The 27,455-nt window shown below is 43.0% G+C and overlaps 1 protein-coding gene across 5 annotated transcripts in view; it reads left to right on the forward strand.

Moving 5' to 3' along the window:
* Positions 1–27,455, forward strand: part of GRM7 (glutamate metabotropic receptor 7) — a 309,745-nt gene that overhangs the window by 276,049 nt on the left and 6,241 nt on the right. The window contains exons 10-11 of one of the 5 annotated variants that reach the window (XM_029996037.1): positions 5,564–5,656; positions 7,850–7,864. The exons of 2 other annotated variants lie outside the window; for them this stretch is intronic. In XM_029996037.1, coding sequence (XP_029851897.1) covers positions 5,564–5,634 — 71 coding nt within the window. In that variant the 3' untranslated portion in view covers positions 5,635–5,656; positions 7,850–7,864. Of the gene's footprint in view, positions 1–731; positions 843–5,563; positions 5,657–7,849; positions 7,865–27,455 lie in introns of those variants that run through there. 2 more of the 5 variants (XM_029996036.1, XM_029996039.1) reach the window with 2 other exon arrangements.

Below are 27,455 nucleotides of genomic sequence, written 5' to 3' on the forward strand. Positions count from 1 at the left end.
CAGCAACTCCTCGCAAAATGTTGGGTAGCTGTGAGTAACTCCTCCTCCTTTCCCTCCTCTGCGAGTGAGAGATCAGCAGCATCCTTGAGTACTGGACCCTTCAGCCTGTGTCAAACTCAAACCTTCCTAACCCTGGCAGGTACAGTTTCCAGGATGGATGGAGAGACAAGCACCAAACTCATTGATAACTCTGCTAACCTGAGTTATAATTTTGTTTCTTGCAAAGTTTCTTTGCAAAAATCTCACAATCCTTGAAATTCCCATTTAAGGATTTTATCCGGTCCTAATGCAAATCTTGCCACTGCTTTAAAAGGAAAATAGATCGAAAAGATGCTTCCAGTTTCCTTAATGTGCATAGCATGGTATATTGTAGCACAAAATTACATACTGAGGCCATCAAATTTGATTTACATTTGAATCTGGAAGGAGTTGAGGAAGGAGACAGCTGCACAACTTTGTAGCATATTGGAAAGGTTTAGGCATGTCTGCAGTTTTTATGAAAAACAGATCTGAATGTGGAGAAATGCCCTTTCCTTGCCCATGATCCGTTCATCCATTTGCTGCTGAAATCCCTGCCACTTCTTGTCTATTAACTGCTGTCTGAATATCTGCCTCAAAGCAGAAACTCTGCTGTCAAAGCAAAGTGGAAACAGCCAGCAAATTATTGACACAGCACTTTTCCTCCCTTTATTCACCCCTTGAGTATTTTTCTCTGATGTCTTATCATGCAGGTATACAAAACACATTCTAACTGGGAAAACAAAATTTGTCTTTGGAAACTGAACTATCTGAACTATGATTCTGACATAAAACAGCAAGGAAATGCTCCTCATAAATTAAGGGCCATATTATGCCTCCTCCAGTCATATTGAACAGAGCCCTCACTGCCAGAGGAAATATATTTATTTCCCACATTGGGGTATTACCCAGCAAGAGTGAGAGTTGCAGAGCCCTCTGCCAAGTCCAATTTCTGTTAGGTAATGCAGGCCACGGTGAAGGAACCCCTTCCATCATCTCTGCTCTCTACATCTACCCCTCGCTGTGCTGCTGCTGCTGCTGCTGAGGTCCAGCCCTCGGGTGTGCAGAGTCCGACCGCTCCTCCACGTGTTCGGGGAGGATTGCTTCCTGGGATGGCTGGGTCGGAAAAGCCCTTTGAGGATGGAGGGAGAGAAAGAGGGAGGAGGGGAAGGGATTTTGAAAGGCAGCTGGGAAAGGGCAGGTGAGTGTGTGCTGCTGAACTGCATTTCACAAATTGCTGTTCTGGTCAAAGGAGTGGGAATTAGTTTCTCCTCCAGAAAAAACAAAATCTAAAAATTTCCACTTGAAAAGACTTGAACAACGAGAAAAATATGAAAGTTCTGATGATTAAATGTTCAATGTAGAAACAGAGGTAGACCCCCCGTGGGAACAACAGCTTGGGGCTCTCCTGCTCCGGGTTTCCCCTCCTGGTCCCATTCTCCTGTGCTGCATCTTATTGCTGTTTTCAGACTTCTGAGAATATTTCCCCCCACCAAAGAACAGTCAAATTTTTCCCTGGGAAGGAGATATGTTTATTAAAAAAGAAACATTGCTCACTTAAACCCCTGTATTTCTGATAAAATACAACATTTTTTCATCCAGGACTATATACTAGAATATGTTTTTAAGAGGCAGGAGAAGTAAGGGACAGAATCCCCCATGCGTGCTGAGATCCATCAGGTTCTGCCTTAAGCATCCAGTCTTTAGTCCTGGTTTTGTTAACACTGATTTAAAGCTGGGGTAAAGTCCACGGGGAGCAAAACCTTCACAACTTCAAAATTAGTATGCGTGAGGGGAGAATGCTTTCTGTGAACTCATTTGCTTACATGTAGGATTCTAACGCATATAAATTTGTTTGTTCAACCTAGCCAGTCAGGAAATGTGCAATAGTATTAATTTCTATGTCTTTCTCCAAGTACTGGGCTTTTAAATTTTTTATGCTTTGGAAAATAAATTTTCTTTTAAATCTTTTAATTATTTATATATATAGTACCATATGTTCATATTATCAGCTGCACCTACTACTACTATTTCATTCCCTGGATATGTGTGTTGATAGAAATTATTAGAAAATCAAATGAAATAAACTACTGCTGTACTTACAGTATTTGCGTACATTTAGTCCCAGAGTAGGCTACTACAACAGTTAATGGGAGCTTTCCTATAGCGTTCAATAGATTGTCAATCAACCCCATAATTAGGCAATATTCAGTATGTATGTCTATACAAGTAATTCATTGAATACCTGAACTGAGTTTCTTTTTTTTTTTAATTTGAATATTTTGTTTTAAAAAAATGTTTACAGTTCCATTTTTAGGTGGAAAAATTGAAAACCATGTTAATGAGCTCAAAAAACCCAATGTCATCCAAGCAAAACTCCCCAAACTTTATTTTCAGTGAAATTTTGAATATGGTGTCCACAAATAAGTAAGCTTTTGGTGTTTTCGTAGCAATTCAAGTTCAAAAAATATTTTATACAATGGATGGATGGGGAAATTTTCAGAATTTTACCCTTGGAAAGTAGGAAATGTGAATAAAAAGTTGCCCCAGATGCTTGCATCAATGCTAGGAGCATTTTTAAAAATCTCAAATATCTTCTTTCAAAAGAAAACAAAAAGAATGTATTTTCAGTATCTCTCTCTTTAAAACTGGTTTCGATCCACTACGGACGGCGAACAATTACCTACAGATGCGGAGGGAGCTGGCGGAACGCAGCTCGTCCCTTCCTGCCTGTGACCTGCGGCTCTGAGGGCCACAGGGATGGGAAGTTCTGGTTGTGGGTCCTGTGGCAGGCTCCTCTGGAGCTCACTGTGTCAGGCTGAAAGTAAATTAATTGAAAGGGATTAAAGGATGAGTCTGAGACTCACCAGCACGGTGCAAAGCTAACTTGGATGCTGATCTGGCTTAGCTACCAAGTGTTTTCTCCTAAGTGGAAAAGTACAGTTGGGTTTTCCAGTTTGATTTTCTATTATATTTCCTGGTGATGCTGCTGTTCATGGCTTGCGCAGGTACTGGAGACTGGAGTTGCCATTTCTATTGAAAAGACACACATATTTCATATTTCCTAAGAACCGATTAGCACTGAGCCACCAGCATGGGATTCACGTACCTCCAAACATTGGGGAATTCGGTGACTAAGCCCAAATTTATGACCTGTCCTACTTATATGCCAGAGTCACAACCAAAAGCAAGATGTGGATGGTTTTACAGAAAAATAGCCTTGAACAAAACCTCCATGTTTTAGTATTAACTTGAAAAGAATGCCTAATGAACTGAAGGTGTGCATGTAAAACTGGAAGGCCTATAAATTACCTGAGCCTTCATGGCTTCCTAAGAGCAGGTGGTCCTCAGCAGCAGTGCTGAGCATCCTACGGAAACACTGCACACAGCTCTCGGGTGAGCTGCAGGAACCTGAGCTCGGAAAAAATGTGCAGAGCACTTAGGAGAGCTGGGCTCAAGCACTGGGGTTTTAGTGTGAGTATAAAAGAAGAAACAACAGTAACATGGGAGGAAAATCACTTGAAATGCAGTGGTCTTATATCCCACCCATCTGGAGGAATAAGGACCCACTGTGTCGCAGCTTTTTGTTAGGATATATGGGAAGCAAGAAGGTTCACAAGCTGAGCTCCCCAGCCATGACCTGGGAGGGCTTTCATGCTGAATGGGATATATTAAAGCAAAGCTTTTCAATCTAAAACTGCATTACTTATGAAAACTCTCTTAATCATTCCAGTTTGCCATCTGGCATGTGCATGCTTTTACTCATTCAACAGCTTTTTCCTGCTAATACTTGTTTGCAGCAGAGTCAGATGAGCAGAATTTGGTGCACAGCAGCTTCCATTCGTGTAATGAGTTCATTCTGCTCTCATGTGTCTTTGGTCGAATTTCACACTATTCAAGAAGACACTTCTAGTCAAGTCTGAGGTAGAACAGACAGTGAGTGCTTCTGCTTGGTTGTCTGCTTGTGTTTCTGCTGCAAGGGCTGAGTGTCAGACCATAAGAAAAACATTTGAACCCCCAACCCATACTTAACTTATATTGAGATTTACATGTAATTACTCCTTTTCCCTAGCAATTTGTTTTAATTCACGGCTTTACCAAACAGAGCGACAGGGAAATCAGCGTCTTGGTTGTTTGGTAATGAGGAGGTTGTGCTTCTCAGGGGCTGGACGAGCAGACCTTACTGGAAGGGCATTTGCTTTCATGCATTTCCCTCTTGAAGCAGCAGTGAGAAGGAAGCCAATCTGCCCAGTGCCTCCTGGGAGCGGCTCTCCTGGGAAGATGCTTTCTTGCAGGGATAGGGATAGGGTTTATCGGGACTTGGCAGCACAGGGAGTGTTGGTCTTCCAGTGTCCCCATTTCCAGTCTCATGGGAAAAATCTCACCATCTATGAGAATGGCTCTGAGATCAAGATGCAGAGTAGCCCAGTAGTAGATAGTAGTGAGCAGGAGGCGTGCAGCATCTCTGTGGCAAAGACCGAGTGCATCAAAGTGACAAACAACTGTTGGAAAGATGGAGCAGCTCGCGGGAGGAGACCGCTTTCCCCGAGGAGTTTAGTTGAGATTTGTTGGGAAGTGGCAAAGGAACGGTGTCACCATGGACTAGCCAGAAAACTTTAAGGCCTAAAGACTTACAATTTTCAGTCTAATTTTCAGTAGTGTTACAATTTTGTGGACTTTTCAGTTAGCAGGTGCTTTGAGGGCTCAGTACCTGTACAGACATATTCAAGAAGATTTTTTCTCTTTCTCCTTTACTTAGCATTAAGTAGAACTTACTTGGCTGTTGATTCAGTTTTCAGTAGTGAAGTGCAATCACTGCCTGTTGTCCCCGGACAGACCGGGCACCGTTTGCACGTTTCCACTTTAAAACAGTGCTTTCCTGTGTGCTGTCAGGTCCTCTCTATCACAATGGCAGCAAGAGCAGTGTGTGCCCATCCTCGCTTTTCTCCATGCATTGAGAACAGACATTGACTTTGTGCGTTCCCATCAGTAAACTCGGGATAGTGTATGGGGAACACAAGCATCTCCTGTCTCGGACAGACATGCAGACACCACCGTGCAAATGCTCCCGTGCTGTGCCCTGGTGTGTTTGTGTATTCATTCCTGTTCATCCTTAACATCACTGACATGACCGTGCCTATTCCATCTTTCTGAGGAAAAAAACTAAAATGGTTGTCGATGATGCTGAGGAACCTGAGAGTGACTGCACGGGTGAGGAAGGACTGGGGAGTCTTAAACTAAAGCCAAAATGTTCCAGAGTTTGTTCATGGGAGAGGAAGGGAAAAAAAAAAAAATCAACCAGACCCGCTCTTTTCTGAGCAGCTGCTCCCATGTTCAGAGGTACCTGAACTTCTGTGAACTGGTTCATTTATTTCTAACCCAGAGTTCATTTCATGTAGTGGCGCCTCTCAGCTTTCCACTATCGCTGCTCTAATCTGAGCTCTTCGGTTGGATTAATGTCATGGCCTCCATGACAGGGCAAAATTTGAAGAGTTTATTGTGAACAGACGTATTATACATACCAATGTATTTACTTTTCCTGTAGACTGCATACCACCAGTAAGAAAGAGTGTTCAAAAATCTGTTACTTGGTACACTCTTCCACCTACTGTATAGCTTTTGCCTGCTTTCCAAAAAGGTAAGGAAAAATCTAGCTTCTTATTACTTTATTCTCAAATGATTATTATGATTATTATTCTATACATAAATAAATGATGAATGTGCATTAGTGCAGCTATGTTAAAACAAGTATGTAACTTAAAAATTGTTCACACATCCATTACCAAAAGCTCCCATGTGAAGGGCTCGCTTTGAAAAAGGGAGACCCAGGACTTGGGTGATTTAGTCCCTGTGCTGTGCCCAGTGAAACAAGAGACTGGTGGTCTTCTACTTCCCACCAGTGGAGATGGTTCCCAATAAAGTCTTTGAAGATGTAGATATGTGATAACAATTTAAAAAGGAACAAACAAATGATCAAAAGTTAATTATGGCAGTCAGATCTAACAAATAACAAGATGTTTTCTGAGTCATTTCTAGCAGCTTTACCAGCAGGGCTGCCTGGCAGCATAAAAATAACATTTGCTAACATGTGAGCAATCTTCTTTACTCTAAAATTATAAATGGCTCAAAAAAAGTTTGCAAAAAATTTTTTTTCACTGTGGGTGATCCCAGTGACCACTTCTGTATAACCACGAGTGAACAATTTTTGAGGGCTGGCTTTTCCTGAGTGTTGTGACTGCCTACGTGGTGATCCTGTGAGCTAATTTCGTATTTGTGACTTCATCAGCCAGGAATTACTGCTTTTCTAGTGAAATTAGAGGAATGAGACAGCATTCGATATTGGAGACAAATAACTAACAACCATTAATAAATATTTCTCATATCTGCAACTCTGTGTGTGTGCTCAGACGGCTTTGCCTGCTCCTTTGGGGCTTTGCCCAGGTATGAAAGGTGCTGGCCTGACTACTGCGGTATGGTGCGGTTGGTGCTAGAAGAAATTGCTGTATACAGCCTTCAGAATGGTTAGCTGATCCCTAATAGGTGAGAACTTGTATCAGCAAAGGTAGGAATGTTGTTTGAATTGAGTCGCTGAGTCATAGGAAAAAAAATACTAATATCTTTAGCTGGTGTAAATTGCTACAGTTCCAGTTTCAATGCAGCTCAAGTTCTTGTGAAGTGTTCAAATTGCTTTTCATTGTATTTGAATCATGCCCATTATTCTAACTTACAGAGCTCAGGCAGAAAGCCTTGTTTAAGGTGTGATGCTCTTTATGAACACCAAGATGACCTGCCTCTACCAGAGGGCCAGAGTCAGAAAGGTTGACGATGGGATGGCTGGTGTCCAGGGAAATATAACAAAGTAGTTGGAGAAGAGAAGAGGCCGCTCAAAGTATTATTGCAAATCAAATGTGAAAGAGTAAAGGGCAACTGTGTGAAGATGAAATTGCTAAAGGAAGGAGATGAGAAGAATAGAAGAGAGATAGAAGGCACCCTAAATCTCAGGAGAAATCACTTTTTTTTATAAAATTTAAAAAACATTTAAAGTTAAAAGAATTAGGACCTCACACAGATTTCTAAAAATTATTTTTTCCATGTAACATTATTGTATAATATAAGGAATTGCTATCTGCAAAGGCACACAAATAATTTTGTCATCCAAGTCCTATAAAAAGTGATTGGCCATTCAGATTCTTGAAGCAGATTTTAAAATTTGGGCCCCACAAAGCTATGAAAAATGCTACAGTCAAGGATGGTTTGGGCTGGCGATGGTCTTGCCCCCACCAGTGCTCTTCCACATCAGGTATTGTTTTCCATTTCTCACCCATGAGTGCTTCGGTTCTAGCTGGGCTGATTGCTCTAGCTCTGGTTGCTATGTTTTGATTTGTTCTTCCAGGGATACAAAACAAAAAACAGCAAGAAACAATATACTGTATTAAAAGCAAAGCAATGATATGAGGAAAACATCATCTTAGTTGTAAATTGACACTTGTTTTGTTAGTAACATATTTGTATGTAGGTATGAAGATAGTGCTTAAGCTGTTACTTGACTATATCAATTTTTGCTATGTGATGCACAGAGAGATGCATTTATAATGCTTTTAAATTGTTTCCTGTGAGTGACAAATGGGAATTCTTTACTGTTGAGACTGATGAAAATACAAGGCTTGAAAAACTCTACATGGTATCTGGGTCAGGGAAAAAAAATTGTCCATCACCCGAACAAGGCGAAGAAACATCAAATGCTTTTGTAGAGCTGTAGAGTCACATTTGGCACTGTAGAATTATCTGCAGCACTTTTCTCCTGATCCATCACCAAGCAATATGCTTACAGGTCAGGAGGAAAAGACAGTCCAGCAACTAAAGTGCTTGTGATATCTGAAAGACCTGGATCTGTCCCGTGGGCTTTCGCAGCCTCCCAGTGCAAGGCTGGCAAGTGGTGCCACGCTCCCTTACCCTTGTGCTACCTCCCGTGGATGATGATTGTGAGATGCTCATGCACTGCAGATGGGATCATGTAAGTCCCAGAAAGACAGCTCCCCCCTCCTGTTGCCTTCTGGACTTGGTGAGCAAGGACCGTAATGTTCTGAGGGTAGCGGTCTGACGCTTCGTGCCAAGGTCAGTGAATTCTTCTTCTAAGCTGGTGCAGAGACTGTGGCTTTCTTTGGTGTGTCCCTTCAGCACACTGGAGGTACTGAGCACTTTGCTATGTATATAATACATACTGTTTAACAGGGATTTGCTTCAGTGTAAGAAGGACAAAGAAAACCTTGGCATGGGTTACTTTTTTTCCTCCAGGAAGGACATGAGTGATACCCATGAGCTTGCTGTGCTCTGAAGTCTGTCATAACATTCATAAAAGCAGTCAAGGGGAGACTAAATGGAGAGTGTCGCCCTGCTTTTTTGATTGGATTATTATTACTAGGCATTGTTATTTCGGTAGCTTTTTGCAACAAGATGGTACTTATGGTCCTTCAGCACTTAAAGCTGTTTTAGCAGGGATAATGCACTGAAACACTGCAACCCATCAGCAACCTTTTATCATTTGTCTGTCTTTTCTGCTGAACTTTGACTTGATCTGGGCCAGATGCTGAGCATGTCTAAACCACAGTGGTCCCATTGCTTTGAAGAAGAAATGTCAATTGATACTAGCGGAGGCACTGGCCTCAGATTTTCAAACAGCAGCTAACCTTTCCACCTTAGCTATGTGCCGCAGTGCTCAGCTGTGAGGGGTTAAGGACACAAAGAGGAGCAGCTACCTGCTCAGCAGAATTGTTTTCTGAACTTTGTACTGCAGCTGGCAGATCCTTGAACTTTGCTTTCCTCTTGAATTCACGCTGGATTTCCCCAAAGCTGGTCCCGCACACTGCTTTGGGCAATGAGTAGATCTCCAGTATTAACTGAATTAATTTGAAAATCATGGTACCTCTCTGCAAGGGCAGAGCTGGGAGGGCTGGCTTTTATACAGAGCAGGCCATTAGCACCACTTAGGCTGTTAAACAATTATAGTCATATTAGGAGTGAGGGTAGCTCAGCCACAGTTCGAGGCAAGGGCTCTCCTCCCAGGGCTTGGGCACAGTGTGCAGCTTCCAGAAGTTTTTCAGTTGCTTTACAAGTCATTTTTTGCTTGATCTGTATGCGGAGGAATTTCCGTGGTGATTGCAAAGCGTTGAGATCACTTGTAAGGTATGTGCAGCACCATGTTGTGGGAAGTCATTATGTTTCTTGGTCGTATCTCTCCTAGAATATATATGCAATTACTTAGATTATGCTATAATGAAGCTGTTGTGATATGAGTCATGACATGGTTTCAAACTGATCTTGGGCTTATGTTGAAAGAGGTAAATAGTTCGAGTTACCCTTTAGTGCCAAGGATTTTCCGTGCTTGTCGTCCTCCTGCCCGCAGTCCCAGGAAGCCCAGGGCCCCCCCGGGGCCACCTCCACCATCCAGCAGCGGCATCTCTGGGGACTGGGCAACTCTTTGAAGGCTTTGGGTCCGAATTGTGTGTTGTTCTGCAGCTCGTCACGCCTTAGAGTATGTGGTGTAGAATAATTATTTTCTGGATTGAAGCATCATTTTCGTTTTAAGTCTGGCTAGTTTCATCCTGAGAAAGTGCTCTGTGTTTAACCTCACTTGAAGGATTTTCTATTCAGTGGAGACTGCTAAGAAATGAGAATTTGCAGTCAAAATTGATAAGCAAAAGACTTTGACAGGTCTTCACTGCATCTCTTTGTATTCTAGGGTGGCTTACTGAAAAACTAAACATTTATCATAAATTTCTTCTAATGATGATATGCTTATTTTAAAAGTATTGCACAGAGATATATCCAAATAAGCCTGTGCACCACCCCAAATTAGTCCCTAATACACATTTTTCTGCTTCCCAAGTTGTAAATGATTGTATTGAGATGGTAGATTCCACTTTATCTAGCTGATCATGGGACGAGTCTTGCTGGGGGTGACCCCTGCACCGCCCGGGCGCTGTGGGGGTGCGGAGCCCCAGATCTCGCCCTTGGTCTGTGCAAGAAGCGATGCAGGAGCGACGGCATCCACCTCTGCTGACCGGTACGGCATCGCCGGCCACAGAGTGCGGCCACCGCCATGGCACCCTCTGTGCCACACTCTGTAAAGCTTCGTCTGCAGAACAGATTTCAAGTGATAGTGGAGGCACTCAGGCATAAAATGGATGAACAAATTCACTTCCCTTTTTAGCAAGTTTTTCAGTTAAAATGGATTTTCTCTCACCCTCCTGCTGGAGGGCTCAGTTCTTGAAGACCACAGACTTCCCCCAGTTTCTTCTAGGTTAGAAAATGTGAGTGCTCTGAGCTACCAAAATGTGATTTGGGGGTTAGGAGTTGGCTGGTCCTGTCCCTACACAGGAGCTCAGCTTTGCATTTTGTTTTCAGCTACTTTTTACTGCAGAACCTGAGCATTTTCCCTTTTCTCAACTGATACTTAAACTGCTCTTTACAGCTTTTTTGGACACAACGGGAAGGACCGTGCCCTGGCTGTGACGGGGGGCTTGGACTAGATGACCTTTAAAGGTCCCTTCCAACCCAAACTGCTCTATGACTCCATGCCCAGGCAATAAATGGGAAATCGAGGGAACGCCTATTTTATCGCAGCGAGGTCGCTGCAGCATCGAGGCTGGTGCCTTTCCCTGTGTCACACGCCGTCCCTTGTCTCCGGCCTGTGGCACAGTCCCAGATGCTGCCGTCTGTGAGTCCCTCACTCTGCCGTCTGAAGGGGAGGACCAGGGCAAGACTTGCTGTGCTTCTGCTAGGAGACTTGCAGAAATATTGCTCAACACTGATCGGGCGGCACTTTTTAAAGCTTTAGCAAAAATGTGTTGCAACAGACTGTATTGTCATTGCTCCCCCTCAGGAACATTAACTCTTATTTTTATGTAACTTTGCATAGCATAGTTTGATAAAGCAGGTAAAACACAATTCGCTCTTGTGCCACAATATGAACCATAGGTGCATTTTTTTATTTTCCATTTTCTACAGTTCAGAGGTGATTTTTTTTTTCCTCCCTCTTCTTGTAATCACCACATACTTTTTCTCCTGAGCTGCTTTCCCAGTGGTCACTCCCTGTTAGGGACGCATCTCTAATGGGCACACACTGGTCGAGAGATGTCCACAGGTCCCTTCTACGCACTATTAGGCTCCTTGCACTCCAGTACTTTTGTAAAGTTAAGCCGGAAACTAGCATGTAAGTATTTATTCCAGAAATTACTTATTCATTAGCACATATTTTCCAAACTGTAGCCCAGCTACATTTGATGAGGTTGAACAGTTGAACAACCTTTAATTTTGTACACACCAAGGGGTACCCGTAATGAGGCCTGTTTTCCACAGGTACAATTTGGCTGGTTTGATATGGTCTTATTGACTTTTTAAATTAAAAGATTTATACAGATGCAACCTCTAAAGAGATGAAGACATGCAGGACTAAAGTGCATTAAGACCAGTATGCTGGAAAGAAAATACAGTTTGGTATGCTCTGAAGAGTGACAAGTGAAACTTAAATGTGCCGTTTGATGTTTTTGACGCCTTTGTTGGGTTTTGTGAGTTCCCTTTCCCATGCTGTCCTCGGACCCCTTTGCCACCAGCGTGGCCAGGGGCTCAGGGGCAGAGCAGAGCCCTCCCCGCAGGGCAGCGGAGCAGCACCCCATCCCTGCAGCTACCAGCATGGGACCATGGCAGCTGCTCTCTCCAGGTTTCTCCTTTAAAAAACAGCAAAAAGCAGGACTTTTGTTCCAGGAACGTAATTCCTCTTCCCCCCTCCGTTTGTATTTGCACATTCAATTTGCATTTTAATTTTTACCAGTTTCTCAAGGTCTCAATATCCATTTCAATCAATGTTTTCCTTCAGGTTTTATATATCCACGACAGCATCCTGTTGCCCAGCAGCCAAACTAGTGCCAGAAATTATTCTCTCCCTAAGCATCTTGTGAGTGATACAAGGGGGTTTGCAATTATCCTTCTTGGCAATGCAAGGTTAGACTCTTCTCACGACACTTCAAACTGTGAAGGGTATCCCTCACAATGGATATATATTTTTTAAGCCACAACAGCACTTTGTATGGTAGAGAGCAGTATGTGTTGTTTAAAGGTTTCATTTAAAACCTCTCAGAAAGAAGTCTTTTGCAACTGTTTCTTGAATGAGACCTAAAGGAAGGTTAGGGGAAGCCAAGTCTTTGTCCTTTTGACTTTGTTAAGCATAGTTGGAATCCAGCTGCTTATGAGAATATTAATATTTTTAATATTATTATATGTCCAGGAAATCTTGCTGGAAAAACTCTAACTGTGCCAGTAACAAGCCAGTAGATGCCACGAGACCCTAGGACTTTGCAGCCTCCAGGTGCAGCACGGTTCCCCCTGGAGCCTCTGCCAGGTCCCCTCCTGTCTGAACATTTGGGGATTGGTTACTTTCTTTTTTACATCTCAGAATAACAACTTTTGATGATGCACTTTAATACATTCACATAATCACATGCTCCCATATTAATTATTTTGCAGACTGTCTCACACCTTTCATGACTTACACAATACAAGACGTACATATGCAGGAAAGTGTCAGACTGTTTCTTTTTTTAAAAACTTAAATTCTTTATGCACTTAAACAATCACCTTATAGTTTGATGTTTGAACAATGCTAGTTAAAACACAGTATTCATGGCTATAAGTGCTTTGGATATTAAAAGCTAGGTAGCTAGATATATGTCTTTGAGACACAAATGAGTGTCAATTAGTATATTTGTATCACTATTCCTCTTTTGTTCCATTGTTTCTCTTTGTCTTTTTATGTGATCTTTTTTCCTAGGAAATTTGGAAGAGTGAGCATACACTGTTATACCTTATGGACCAGTCCCTCTCTCGCTTTTTTGCCTAATAAACTCTTAGTAGTGCTGAGTTCTCCCTCTGACTAATTTATCAGTCCTTACATCCTCTCAGGGAGAATTTGTCAAATTCATAAATTGTAATACCAGGGAAAAGACAAAGACTTTTGGCTCTCTTGTCTTCCATATATTTATAATGACTCCCTTTCTCCTGAGCAGGGTACATGTCACCTTGACAGGACTCACTTGGTGCTGTTCTCACATGGTAGCTTGCTGTAGTCTCTTACGTGCACTCACATCCTCCTCTGTGTTAATGAGGTGACTCTGATAAAGAGTTGTAGTATTATGAAATCAGACTTGACATTCTCAGCTTAATTTCACTGAAATCACCCCAGGCTAGGACATTGCAATATTTGGAGTAATATTTCTTTTCTCCCCTACCCAAGCAATAGGAAGCATTGCAATTGCATCTTGCAGCTTTCAGGATGTGTACTCTTTTAATTGTTACTGCTACTATAATTATAACAAAAGTGTTCCCAAGAGCAGCCATGATCGTAACCTCAGGTGCAAAACCTGACTCGATATAATCAGGAATCTTCCAAGCCCAAGAAAGATTTACAAACTCAGATGCACAATGTTGTCTGGCCACTGAGAATAAAAGTGTGGATAATTTTACTGGAAGTGGCTAGAAAGGAGATTTTAGGAGAGAACAACTAATGGCCTTTAAGTCAAAGACTGAAGGAATCATATGCTAAACTTTGTACTGTGTTTTGGCCTCTGAGGTAGTATGGGAACTGAATTTGAGGTTTTAGAATTTCGAGTCCTTGCAGATTTTCTTGATCTTGTTTGCAGTTGGTGATTTTTGACTGCTAGAAAATTGTTTTGCAGCCATTTTAGTTTGCCTGTGGTTATTACGATTTGTTAATGGAATTTATTAAATTATTATTATTATTATTAACAGTTAGACAAGCAGCTGTCACCAACCGACGCTGCAGATCTGTTTCCAAGGTGGTGCACGTGGAATAAGTCTGAGTACTCCTCATCTCGCTCTACAGCCTCCATGGAAAAGCCCCACTGCAGTTAAATACTGAAGCTTGGTTTGCAGACAGGACAGAAGAGAAAGGCCTTCAGTGCATGCTGGAGATGCAGTATTCTGGGAAAGAAAATATTTCTAATGGACTGTGAGGTGCAATGGTTGTTCTGAGATTTGATGCTCAGTAGCCATTCCCTGGTGTAATCCAGTTCCCTTCGGCTCAGTGGTAGTGGTGAGGGATTTCTGCGCTTACAGACCTCATCCTGCCCAGCCCTGCCCAGCAGTAGCCAGTAACACATGCCTTGAGATACACGTTTTATTTTCCTGGTCATCAAAGCAAGGTATAATTTTTCCTTTTTTTCATTAAAAAAAACAACCCTCCTTTAAAAATTCTGTGCTGAATTAAAACATCTATGAAGAAGCTCTGCTTCAGTTCCCATGCAATGGTTTTACAGCCATCAACACCATAACAGCTGTCACATACTGCAGGGAGTAAAGGACAGCGAAACGAATTATTTTAAGGACATCTAACATCTGGTTTAGAAGTGAGTAGCTTACATTTGTGATGAAATCTATATAGACGATAAGGTTAGGTGCAAAACCTGTATTAAATGAGTGACTTAATTTTTTTTCCTCTCAGGTATAAAGGAGGTCTATTCACAGCTGCCACTGAAGTAACAGGATATGTGGCAGTGAAGCTCAGTCAACAAAAAACTCACCAGCAGATCTGATGGGGGAATGCTCCCTTTCTTTTTTTCCCTGCAGAAAAAGGGTCCATGGCTCGCTGGGAACAAGTGGAGCCCGTTCCTCTCGGATTTGGCTATTGGGATTTTGCTTTTGTGTTAGACCTGGTGACTTTGCTGCTGCGATTTTACTTAGAACAAAACATCTTTTTTCTTTTTTTTTTTCCCTTTCTTTTTTTTCCTTTGTGTGTTTTTCTGAGGTGAATGATATTTGAAATCATTGGAGTCCAGTCTTTAGTGGAACAGCTCAGAGGCAAGCAGGTACAAAGTGTTTCCAGCAGTAGGCAGAACCAGTGGCAGCAGGTTGGCTGAAAGTGTTTGTTCACAAACCTATTGAAAATTTGATAAGCGAGCTTAAAATGCTAATCATAGTAATAATGGAGTAAAAAGGCCAGGAAAACTGAAAACAAGTAACATTACAGGTAAATTACGTTCTCAAAGATGTGAATCCATGCAGTTTTCTGTGTGCATGATTACAAGCATGAAGAAAACTGTTCAAAGATTGTATAGAAAAAAATAGAAAAAAACCTTGATGGTAAAAAATCGCTCTGGGTTGAAGTGTGCTACAGTCAACAGGAATAGAAAGAAATGATGGCTGTCACAAAATCAAACATACCCCAGCAACTGCCCGTCAGTTATAGCCACATTTACCTGATAGCTGTCATGCTTCTGGTCAAGGTATTTCATTTGTGTCTGCAATATACAGGCACGGGTGTCATAACGTTGTACAAGCCTGTTCCTGCGTGCAGTTGTGTGTCTTTGGTGATTTTACCCAAGCTTTGATGTATTTTGTCACCTTGTGGAAAACAAACCCATAGAAAATTTCAGTGTAGCGCTCGGAAATGACAGTGCTGATGAACTGAAGGAGCACGTGAGTAAAACGAGCGTGAGACGCAGCTGAGCATTCATTTGTCACTGACATAAAATAATACTGTAAAATGAGATAGATATTATTTTATGTTGACACAGATAGCAAACAGAGAATATATTTGTGCAGCAGGGGCCTGGGTTTGTTTGTCTTTTGGGGGCCAGTAAGCAGCAGCAAATCAAAAAAATGGCACATAAGAAATTGGTCTTTCTCAGTGTTTCTCTCTTATTGCAAATAGACACCACTTTCACACCCAGCATCTCTGGAAAACATCACTGGGTTTTTTTTCTTTTCATTGGCTTCAGGAAAGGAAATGTGGTCATCTCTTTCAGTGACATATGGTGATATGTTAAAGAGGAGAGCATCCTTTTGTTCATGAAAATAGGTATTTCTGACTTGGGGTGAGTTTATTGGGTTTGAACTCTGACAACAAGGAACAAAAGCCTGTTTTTATTTTCTAGCCATAGTGCAAAAAAAAGGAAGGGAATTAGGTTAATGGCTAAATACATGTAAATGCCCATGAAACACAATGGCAACACAGAATAGGAAAGAAAGGCATTCCAGTTCTGGGATCTGACGTTTGGGTTAGTTACTCCTCTGTAACTCAGAGCACTAAGTCTTACCTGGGAGAAGAGTCTGGCACTGCATCTAGAGGTGTCTGTTCTTGCTGTTCAGTGGAAAAAGAAAGAAAAAAAATACAGTTGCCATAGTTACACCACTTGTCATGATGCTTATCATGTCCATGGAATAAAAAGCCTTACATTAAATCTGTACTCTTATTAATATCAGCTGTTAAACATTTCCAGGATATTTGAAATCAAGACTTTCTGAAAAAAAACCTAAATGTTGATTGCAGCAAAATTGTACTGTTTAACCATGCAGCTCAGAGTGTAACTTTGTTAGACACTGTATTACAGAATTATATACCATGAATAAATTTTCCAGTGAATTTAGCCTCTTTGCACTTCATGAACATTCTTGATTTTTCTGTTAAGATGTTTGTTACTTGCAACTCTTTGCCAGCTAGTTGAGCAGGCCAACTTGAAGAAAAGGAGGGGAGTTCCTTTCAAGTGAGGAACCTCACCCTGTCAGTGGTATGGCGTCGCATTTGCTCCATGATGAAGTAATTCAGACTTCCCACGTGAGAGGGACGAAGACTGTGATTGCGCTGCACATGCCTGTGTCCTCTTTTGCTTGCCAGTGCAAACATACCCCAAATATCTATGTAGACTAACAAAGGTACACATGCACGCATTCTCAGAAGTGTGCACATCTTTCTAATGCCAATAGACCTGCAGCTGAATGCGGTATTATTCTTCTGGTTTAAGCTCGTGTGCCAAATTGTAAAGCATTAGGGGAATACAGTACAAAACGGTTTTTTACACGTGCAGCAGAGTCTCATGTTGAAAGAGTGTCTTCACTGCTCTCCAATGCCCCTGGGGTGGTCACCTCTGCCTTTTGGACTTTCTCATACAAGCTTCATCTCCTTAGGGGCAGTAAGACAGTGTCATACTCCCAGTGGTGGATCTTGCCAGAAATGGCCCATAGCCAAACGTCCCTCTGCTTCACACATTCTCATTTACAGGGTGTTAATCTGTCCAGTAGCATCACAGGGCTGGAGCTCTACAGACCCCCTCTCTGGAGGTAGAGGTGACAGAGTCCAGGGCTCGCAAGCAAAGCCACCCCGCGCTGGCTGAGCCAGGTCCCGTGCGGCCCACGGGGCATCCCCTGGGGATGCCGGGATGCCTGAAGAGTAGAGAAGCCGACCAAAGTCCCCACCGGGCTCCGCGTGTGTCACAGCAGGACGAAATGTGGTTTCCTAAGGAAATGACCCAACACAAGGTTTGGCACCAGTTTCTTCTGGGATTATGCTAACTCAGACACGGAGACAGCCCAGGGAGGAGGTTTTGGTGCAGTGTAAGTACAAGCCAGAAGAAGTCCTACCATGGGTTGGAGCCCCATGTACAATGTGCTTCACCAAGGACATAGTCACTGCCCCGAGAAATCGGGGTGTGCTTGGGTATGTGAAAAGTCACCATAAAAACCTGTACAAAATACAGCTTTGTATCCAGTGTTTATCAAGGGAAATTCATCTCTTCAGAGGAGAGGATGTACGGAGTAAGAACCAGTTACCCATGGGATGTTGAAGTGTTTGTTCAGTCTTTTCTATCGTTATGTTTTCCTGGAAAGAAAAAATGGACCAATAAATATGACACTTATTGTTATTTAAAATACAACTATGACCTGTTCCTCTACAACAGGGAGGTTGTATTCGGTGTAACCTTGTCATTCACATCCAATGATAGCTTCAGATTCACAGTCCTTCGGCAAGATGTTGTTTTTCTCCCCGTTGCCTGGCTCCCTTGGCATGCACGTCAGAAGCAGAGCTGCAGTGTGCTCAGAAATGTGACTGATGGCGTGAATGGGCAGTTTATTGACTGGGAGATTGACTTCAACAAAATCCAAATTCTCCAAAAGTTTTCTCTCCGGGTGTCGTCTTGGTTTCCATTTTCTACTGAAAAATAGTACGTGTTTCCAAATTGTGAGAAATACAAACCTGGCTCTGAGTCCACGAGTGACTGAGTTTAGTTGAAACGGATGATTTGTTTGAGCCCAGGTCCTAGCAAGACTTTTGGTTTGGCACTGCACAGAGAAACAGTCACTGCATTCAGGGGGCTGTTTGGAGGGTAATGTGCTAGTTTGTAGGAGAAAAAAACTGGAAATAAACAGAGTAAATAATGGAATTGCTTGTAACTCATTAAATGAGTAAACATAAAATACCTTTGTAATCTAACTCGGTATGAAACCCATAACTGAATATAGCTGGGGGGAAAAAAAAAGGAGGAAAAAATTGCTGTTCAGTCCTATGTTCCTGTTGTTTGGCAACTGCACAGAATTTTAGTTTTCTTGATTTTTTTATTAAATACAATGATTAATTAGGAAAACATTTTCAATTCTTTGATCACTGAATGGATAAAGTAGCTAGACATGTAGAGCTGTATTTACTGAATGTGGGTGTAAGAAAGAAAATGATTACTTGCGTGATTACTTTATAACCATGTATTTACTTGTATATCTGCTTGGGTCAAACCCCACGGATTTGCACAGGGAAGTGCTGGGGTATTGCTAGGACAGGGACTGACTGAAGACGAGTGCTGTTGAGGCGGTGTCAGAAATGTGTTTGGGTGGGGTTTTTTTTTTTTTGTATCGGTTCTCAGTAGCTGGAGAGAAGGGAACAATACATTGCAGGATTCCAGGTGAAAAGATGGAGAGGTGTGCAGCCGGGTGGAAAGCATCACCCGTGCGCTGGGCGGAGGAGGGCGGCTGCAGACCCCCCAGCCGTGCCGAGGGGCAGCGGCAGCAGAAGGGGAAGGGTCGGCGGCACGAGGCGGTGGGGGACATGGAGGAGCCGGTTCGGGAGCAAACTGAAGAGGTAGAGAGGAGTCGTTTTCTTATAGCTCTGACTTCGGGACTCCTTTGGGATGTTTTAGAAGATCTCTCGGGTCATAATTTTAATTATGTTTCATGCAAACTGTTTTCACACTTGGCTTTAACAGCTCTCAGCAGAGCCTGGCTTTCCAGGTAAGATAACCAACGTACTACTAATTGCTTTGTTTTAAGCAGGTGAAAATAATTTGCTACTATTTGTTATCTTTCCAGTCCACAGCATTCAAATGGAAACATTTTAAATGTAGTTTAAATTAGTATGGTTTCTGTACTGTCGGCTCCCATTATGGAGTAATATGAATTGGTTTTGTTTCTTCCCTGCCACGATCTCTTAAAGATTTGGAAACACATTTCCTAAGATCCTGGGCACTTTTCTAGCACGCTCCCGCCTGCAGTGCAGCGCTGTGAATTTAGTTGATGTGAAGGTTCGTACAGCGGCTCTGGGGTCCGCTGGGAACCGGCTCCCTCTGCGTGCTCCTCAGTGCCCGCTCCGCTCCGAGCGGGGATTTCGGCTCCCCGGCCTCACCCCCTAACGACATCTCACCCCAAAGTGCACACACACGCCAGCCAGCTACGTGGCTGCTCCTCGTGCCAGGTCTTCTTTAAGCCTCTTTGCAATCTTTCATTTGCTGGAAGCATTGATAAGACTTTCTGCTGTTTATTCTTTGATCCCAGCGTTGCAGATATTTTCAAACTTCACCTGACCCAGAAGTTTTTATCTGCAAAGCAGACAAGTAGGAGATGGGAGAAAGATGCAGCCGAACGTGCCCAAGATTAATGTTCTTTGGCGGTACAATACTTGTTGATTTTAGCTTTTGTTTAGAAGGGTAAAACTAATCCTTTTCTACTGCAGTCTTATTACCTGCCTCAAAATCTCAATCTTACAGTTATCTTTCCAGCAAAAATGTGATGATTTTTCAGGCCATAAACAGTATGGGTCTGGCTCTGTTCTTTGACTCAAAGTCACATTTTCTTTTGGGCTCAGATGGGAAAATTAGTATTAAACAACAACCTCTGAATTTATCTCTGAATGTACCTACCTTAATAATACCTTGCAAAATAGTCAAAGGTGTGGCTGATAAAAAATGTCTTTTAGCCCAGTCCTGAGGAGGCTGAAAGCAGTGTCAGTCACGGCAGGTGGTTTAGATCATCTTTCCAGCTTAACAAAAGGAGTTTATCGATGCTGACAGAGTTACCAGCATAAGCAGTTCAGGGGCAGAGAAATAAATGACATGCTTTTTGTTTGTTTACAGAGAACTATCACTTTCATTGCTAAATATTCATAATGATGAATGCCATATCTTGCCGTTGCAAAGGGGGAACATGTGTCACATATCCCAGTTGTGGCCTATTTTTAGAGCTTGTAAGAATTAACATAGGTACATATCTTTATTATATTCTTCCGAGGAGTGAATTTCCTCTGACACTCGCTTTTGCCCTTACCACAGGCATGTCTCCTGTCAGAGGCCGTTTTATTTGGGTAATGTTGCTCAGTGACGTGTTTTGCCCCCCAGATCCCAGCGGTGGGGGGCTGTCGGCGGGGGAGAAGGGCCACGGGGCGCACGGTTGCTTACAGCAGCGTGCCTGAAAATCACAAAACCCACAAAAGTGCTCCCCGTGTCCATGTGGAAAAGTGCTATAGAAGCGTTGTAAGAAACCAATGACTTTCCACATTATTTTATATTATACTGTAAATTCTTACAGCAAGCAATACTGGCTCTGCTGAAATCAGCAGGTGCTTTGCCCTCGACTCGAGCGGGAGTGGGATTTCACTCATGTTTGTAGAGCTGGAGCTTAACTGGGGAGTTCACCATTACGCTGTCTTAAAAATGGAAAGTGTATGTTTTGTGCTACATTCTATAGGATTTTTCCTTACTTGTCTTTACAAAGACAGGTTAAATTTGCCGTCCACAGAGCAACGTTAGAGAAGTGTAACAGTTACCCCATGCCAGTAGGCAAAACTTCCAACCACATGCAGCTGTATTTCTTTCCTCTTGTGCTAGAGAAGCGTGGCTTTGAAGTCAGTGCGTGAGCTAGAGTTCATTATTTATCTGGTACACTATATGAAAATGTGCCCAACTTTCAAATAAGCAATTCATTCATCTTTTCTTTCTCTAAACAGGTAAGTGCCGCGTGCAATGGTGTGTACTGACTTTGCAGAATAAACTTTACATCATTTTGTGGGTTTTAGGGTGGTTGGTATGATAAGCTTCCCATCCTTTCTGGGATTCATTGTGGGAAAGCCTGCTTCACTGACATTAATGGGTTGTTATTCTACCTGAAGTCAGAATTTTCTAGCTTTGTCCTGTAGTGCAATCATCTGTCTAATAGGGTCGCTTTCCCTCTGTTGTCTGAGCTTAGAGTTTCTTCATCCCTATCGAGATAAAAGTTCAACAGCAGATTGGTCTCAGTCGAATACATTTGCAGAGTGATGAAGCAAACACATACTTTATGTACTCAAACCCTAACAAGTTATCTTGGGCTGTAAGAATGTCATGTCATTGCCACTTTGACCTGAACTGATTTCTATCATTATGCCATTATCTCACCCACAAACTGCTTTTATTATTCTTCCTATTGGATACATTCTCTGTTCTCACAAAAAGTGCATCATAAAAAAACCTGATGAATTGAAAACCTGATTAATTAAAAACATACACCTCTGATAGCAGCTACTACTGGAAAGCCTTATAAGCTAAAATGGATTTTTGTTTAAAGAAAAACCTACTTCAAATCCCGGTGTGCCCTGGGGAACTGGCAAGGTCGTACTCTTGCTTCCTATTAAATCCTTCTGGGAACTTCAAAGCAATCCTCGTTAAAAGAACCCATTATATTGGATATTTGTAATTGTTACTTATGGCCCTGGCACTACTCTGTACGATGTTTTGCCAGTCCCCTGGGTTCAAGGCTCACTTCAAGTGTAGTTATATCATTCACTTGACTAGCTCTGCAGTCTGACTTTGCTTAGGGGCTGCATGATAGACAGGGTAAATATCCGTTTCTAAAAGAGATAATAATAAGAAAGCCCTAAAGGTAAAATGTAGCCCTGGTTAGAATATGAGGAATTTAGAAGTGGAAGCTGTGTAAAGTGACAGAAGTGTGGATGCTCTTTAGATAGAAATACACCTGCAGCGTTTGCCCAGCCCTGCTCTGAACAATACATTTGAATGCATATGCATAAACATAATTATTCTAATAATTGGAAGTAATCATTTTGTTATTAATTGCATTCTGAATGCCACAGAGGTGAACCAGATGACTCCAGGTTATCAAGTGTATATAGAGCAGCACTGACAGGAAAGATTGCTTAGGCTATTTTTCTGATTGTGCTCTCTTGGCATTAATCACTTATTCAAGATTTCTAGGTGCTGGTGTTCACCTTATGATCTCGCTCTGAGGTAGGAGCTTATAAGCATTATCAATGTTTTGCAGATTGGAAACAAAGACATCTGAGTGGCATTCGATGATGTAACTAGATAGAATGGTTGGACATCTGGCTTCCAGCCACCTTGTTCACGTTAGTGGAGTTGAGCCCATAGAGAATCTGGCCTTGTCTTCCTAAATTAGTGTGTGTGCACATGTGGGGGAGGCTGGTTTGGTTTTTTCTTTTGCAGCATTTGACATTCTTGTGACAGCTCATTAGACTTCTAACCTTAAGTGCTATATTCTATGTCTACGCTAGGTAAAAATTTGTCCATATGGCCCGACCTGACTTGTGATGATTTTAGCTAGCGTTGGGGTTTTCTTCACCACCTCCCATTCCATCAGACAAACTCTGCAGTATTAAATCCCATGCATGTGGGTCTTCTTAGCAGCAATGGGGGAATTACAACTGCAGGATACTTTAAAAAGCCACTGCCGCCAAGTTGCTTTTGCTTTCCAAGTAAAGGTGGGATCATTTTGCGTGTTCTCCATCCATCTCGGTGTCCAGTCGGATGCAGTCAGACAAGTTCTCCTAGGCTTGCCGTGGGAGCGGTGCTTGCGTGGACTTGCCAGCAGATTCTGGTGCGTTCCCGTAGGCTCAGCGTAGCTCACAGGGTGGGCACAGCCTGCGATCTGGAGGTGGCACACAGAAACAAGCCTCTTGAAGGACGTACAGCACAATACAGGAATGTGTCTCTGGCAGGTAGTTGGAGTGGTTTCTGGTACAGCAGTTTCTCTGGATCAAGGTGTTGACCAGAATATCCCATTATTGACCCAATCTGAGCCCAAGAGAGTCAGCTGAATAGTTGCCCTCCCAGCAGCGAGGCTGAGACAGTGCTGCCGAAGCCAGCGCTGGCAATGCTGTTCCTGCCTGTTTACACGGTGACAGCAGGTCACGGGGGGACGAGGAGCTCAGGTTTTCTCTCTTTGCATTCCGTAGATCAGTACGGCCTCTGCAGCAGATCAGGTTCTGCAAAAGTAATTGCATTTTGTTGCAAAATTTCTAAATGCATGGAAGCAGAAAATGAGACAGTCAGATTGTGAAAATTGTGAAGAAAAAATCTGAATATATGAATATCTGAATATATATTTATAATTTTTAAAGCCAGGTGAATTATTTGTTCTACATTTATCCAATGAACCTCGTTGTTTAGGTTTTTTTCCCAGTTAAAATCTGCAGGACTTTTTTATTATTCATATTCACCTATCAAATGTCCTTAAGTAGTTTGAAGAGTTTGGCTTCAGAAACCTTAGTCCGTGACTTTTTTGTGAGCCATTTGCTTCATGTATATAGTTGCAAGACTTCAATCTTCCTGACCACAGAGATGTTTTTTCTTCCTCCCTGCTAGCAGGAATCTCCCAGATAACGTATTCTGTGTTAAATAGCAGGGAACACCTTGTCCACACACAATGCCTGCTGTGGACAGGCCTGGCTCCTCCGTGGAGAGGTGCACAGGCACGGCTGGGGGGGGCAATTTTTCAGACTGTGGTTTGCAAGCATCTTTCAGTGCTGTCCTTTGAATACCTCAGCCAATCTAATGCATCTCAGAAAAGCCAAAACAAATATCATAATGGCACTGGAAATTCTTTGACAGCAAACTCATCTTTCAAGGAACCTCTGAAGGAAATTTTCAAATTACCTTTGGAAGATTTTTACAGCTATTCCTAATACCTGGTGCATTTTATTATTTTGGTGGCAATCATCTGGCAACCTACAGCACTTCAGTTCAAATGAATAAAACTCAAGAAGAGATTAGCACTAAAAAAATCTCTAAGTTCTTAAAAAAGGCAAAACCCCAAACAAGAGGAGCTCCTCCAGGGACTGCCCGTCAGAGCTGAGCGAGAGGAGAACATCATCCTCTCCCCAGGACTGGAGTCCATTGCTGTCGACTCAAGCTGCAACAGCAAACATCAGTTGAGCGTGTAAGTAGATTTTGAAGTTCTCTCCACAGAAGGATCGTAGATGAATGTAAGGAAGCGGGCCATCAACAGTAGGAAAGGAGAGACTGTGGTGGGGAAGAGCTGCTGGAGGTGAGGTCTGGCTTAGGTGTACTCCAGGCAACCTGCAGCTTTTAAAATTATTTTTTCTTCTTGCAAAAGATCTTTTGGTTTTTTTCCACAAAGCAACACAGTTGCTTTGAGTGTGAATGTGAATGCCTGCCTCCTCCCCAAGAGAAGGTTTTTGCTATAAGGACCTCCAACATACAGAGTAAGACATGCCACCTCTGTGCCATCGTGTGCACAGGGACAGAGCAAGGATGGGACACGGCACACGGCAGATGTGGGGCTGCTCTACCAAAGGCCACTGGAACAAAGCTACAACTTAGACAATCATAGGCATAATTAAACTCCAGCAGTTACTTTCATTGAACTGAAGGCCAAAAGATGATGGTGCATTGTGTAACTTCCCTTAGGCACTAGTGCCTCTGCAAAATTGGTCGAGCTGGCCCTGGTCACAGGTGGGGATATCTCAGACTTGCAGAGGGCTTCTGAGGGGCATCTGTGATGGGAAAGCAGTCGCAGTGTAGCAGTGGGAGAACTTGGAGAACTGGTGGCACTCAGAACAGGCTGAGAGATGGCTTTGGCAGCCCTGCAGGCAGCGGTGGCACTTCCATCTAGGAAAGTGCCTATTCACTACGGAAGTAAATTAAGAAAATATAGTCTCTGTGAAGAGCTGATGACCATTTAAATTGAACTCCTCCACCCATAAAGGAGAAGAGAGATACACAAACCTTACTTGGTTCCTTCAGGAATGACCCTGCAAGTCCAGACTGAGGTTTTGGAAGAACCACTACTACATGCGTGGACGTTTTGGTCTGGTGTTACCTAAACCTCACAGAGGAAGAATCAGTGATGGATGAAGAGGATGACTAAGCCTTCCAGAGCATTCAGCTTTTCTTGTGACTTTTCTCCAGAGGGGAATAACCTAATCGTGTGAGCTGCACTAGTGGTAGGAGAATGAATCAGAAATCTCAGTGAAGCAGCCTCAGACCTCTTGCAAACCCAGCTCTGGAGCAGATCTGCGCCGGAGCAGGTCATCCCTGCCATAACCGGGATGCTAGTCACGCTCGGGCTGGTGCTCGCCTGACGCTGTCATGGTCCTCACCACCCCAGCACCTAAGCGAACTTGTCACACAGAGATACGGGAAAGCTCCTTTACATTACAAGCAACGACTGTCAATGGTGCAAATGTGTCCGGACTCGCATAATCCACCCAAAAAGGTGGTGGTTGCTAAGCGACGCAGCCCCGTTCTCTTTTTATGCCATTTTAGTTCCTTCTCAGCTTTATGTTCCATGTCTGGGGCTGCTTAATTTGATCCTATTTGCAGTGACAATTTAGGGTCTTGTGCCTTGGATACCAATTCACACAAAATGTACCAATCGTCACACTTGAAAATCACATTTGGTTTTGGAGCTGGTGAAACTGAAATGGAAACTGGGGTTTGTTTTCTGCCAGAGAGGCGTTCCCAAGCCCAGGCTGTGCCATCCTAATGCCATTATCTCCCCCCATGCACCCTCCATCCTCCTGTAGCGCTCTTTGATGGCATTTAATGAATTAATTACACTGTTCACAGATTCTGGCTTTTCTAGAGAATTAAGCAGCCTCAGGGCTCGCTCTCTCACTCCATGTGGTTTTGCTGCTGTTGTAACATGCAGGACATCCTTCTCCAAAATCTCAACCCACGTTTCCCAAGTACCGGTTAGGTGAAACTACTGATGGGGCAGAGCAGGGTGGGAGGAGTGAGGCAATTGCAAAAGGGGGGGATATGAAATCAGTGGCATTAACAATGTATGATACCCAAGCAAATTGGAGAAAAGTTATTTTTTTTAAAGACAAAAACTTGCGTCTCTCACAAAGCGATTGTGGCAGGGTGGGGTTTCCAGGTGTCTTGAGTTTCTTCTGGATGACCCCCCCAGCAGAGAAGATCCTTGCCATGGTTTAGTGTTCGTCTGGAAATACAGTTATTGCCCTTGATGCCTATCAGGATTCTATGGTGACATCACTCTGAATACTGGACAAAAATAGGAAAGAAAAGCACTTTACAAGAGCAAAGCAGAGGGATGAAATCTTATTGAGGAATTTGAAGCATATATTAAAAAAAAAAGGTAAGGAAAAGACAAAATGTAACTGACACCACCCACTTTCATTCTGGTTTTGATTTTCTAACATTTCACGGGGATTACAAGCAGCATATTAGTAATACATGCCATAATACACAGCGTGTCACAAGACTAGCGAAAGGAGTATCAGTGATGACTGTATAAATCTATACAATTCTGTTAGATAACTGTTTTTCTATTCATTTCCAAAGTGCATTTACTCTTTGTAAGCAGCCCTTGCCTCTCGTTACGGCATTTTGTATAACGTGCTCTTTCTGGTTCTCCCTCCACCGGGTGCTTCAGTCATCACTAAGGGCAATCAATCCAGTTATCCCACCTGGAGAACCTGGAGGGCTGTGCCCATCAGAAGCGACGCAGGGATGGCCAGAGAAGTTTATTCGGGTTGCTCATTCCTCAGTCAGTGCTTCAACACGAGTATCGTTCATCCTGGAGGTTAAATTACACTCACTGCTGTATTTTTGTTGACTCACTTCTGACAAGACCGCCCAAAGAGAAAGAAACCGTTCCTGCAGCATTTATCACCCGGGGAGGACGGTCATGTCAAACGGGAGGGAGCCCGAGCGTGTGGATGGGTGACGTGTGCCCGGTGAGGAGCCGGCGAGCCCGGGAGGTGCAGTGCCCAGGGGCACGGAGGTATCGCCGCGGCCAGGGCAGTGCTCCGGAGCGGGGCAGCAGCGCGCGCTGCAGCAGGAGAGCGATGGACCCGCTGCTGTCCCCTCTGAACTTGTCACCAGGTTGCCATCGGGCCACTTAGCTACTAGATAAATTAGTCGTCGGGAAACAGAAACAATCTCTTTAGCAGCTTCTCCCTCCCTGTTGTCGTTTGTGATCTGCTGGCAAACCTCTCGGGCGACAGGAACACCGCTGCTATTTATGGGTGTCCTCAGCGCTGAGGCGCTAATTGTTGCTGCTTTACTGAGAGTGACAGGGAAAGATGACAGCCAAAGGTGATATAATTT

This window comes from Aquila chrysaetos, chromosome 20 (genome assembly GCF_900496995.4).
Source record: "Aquila chrysaetos chrysaetos chromosome 20, bAquChr1.4, whole genome shotgun sequence".
Taxonomy (NCBI): domain Eukaryota; kingdom Metazoa; phylum Chordata; class Aves; order Accipitriformes; family Accipitridae; genus Aquila; species Aquila chrysaetos.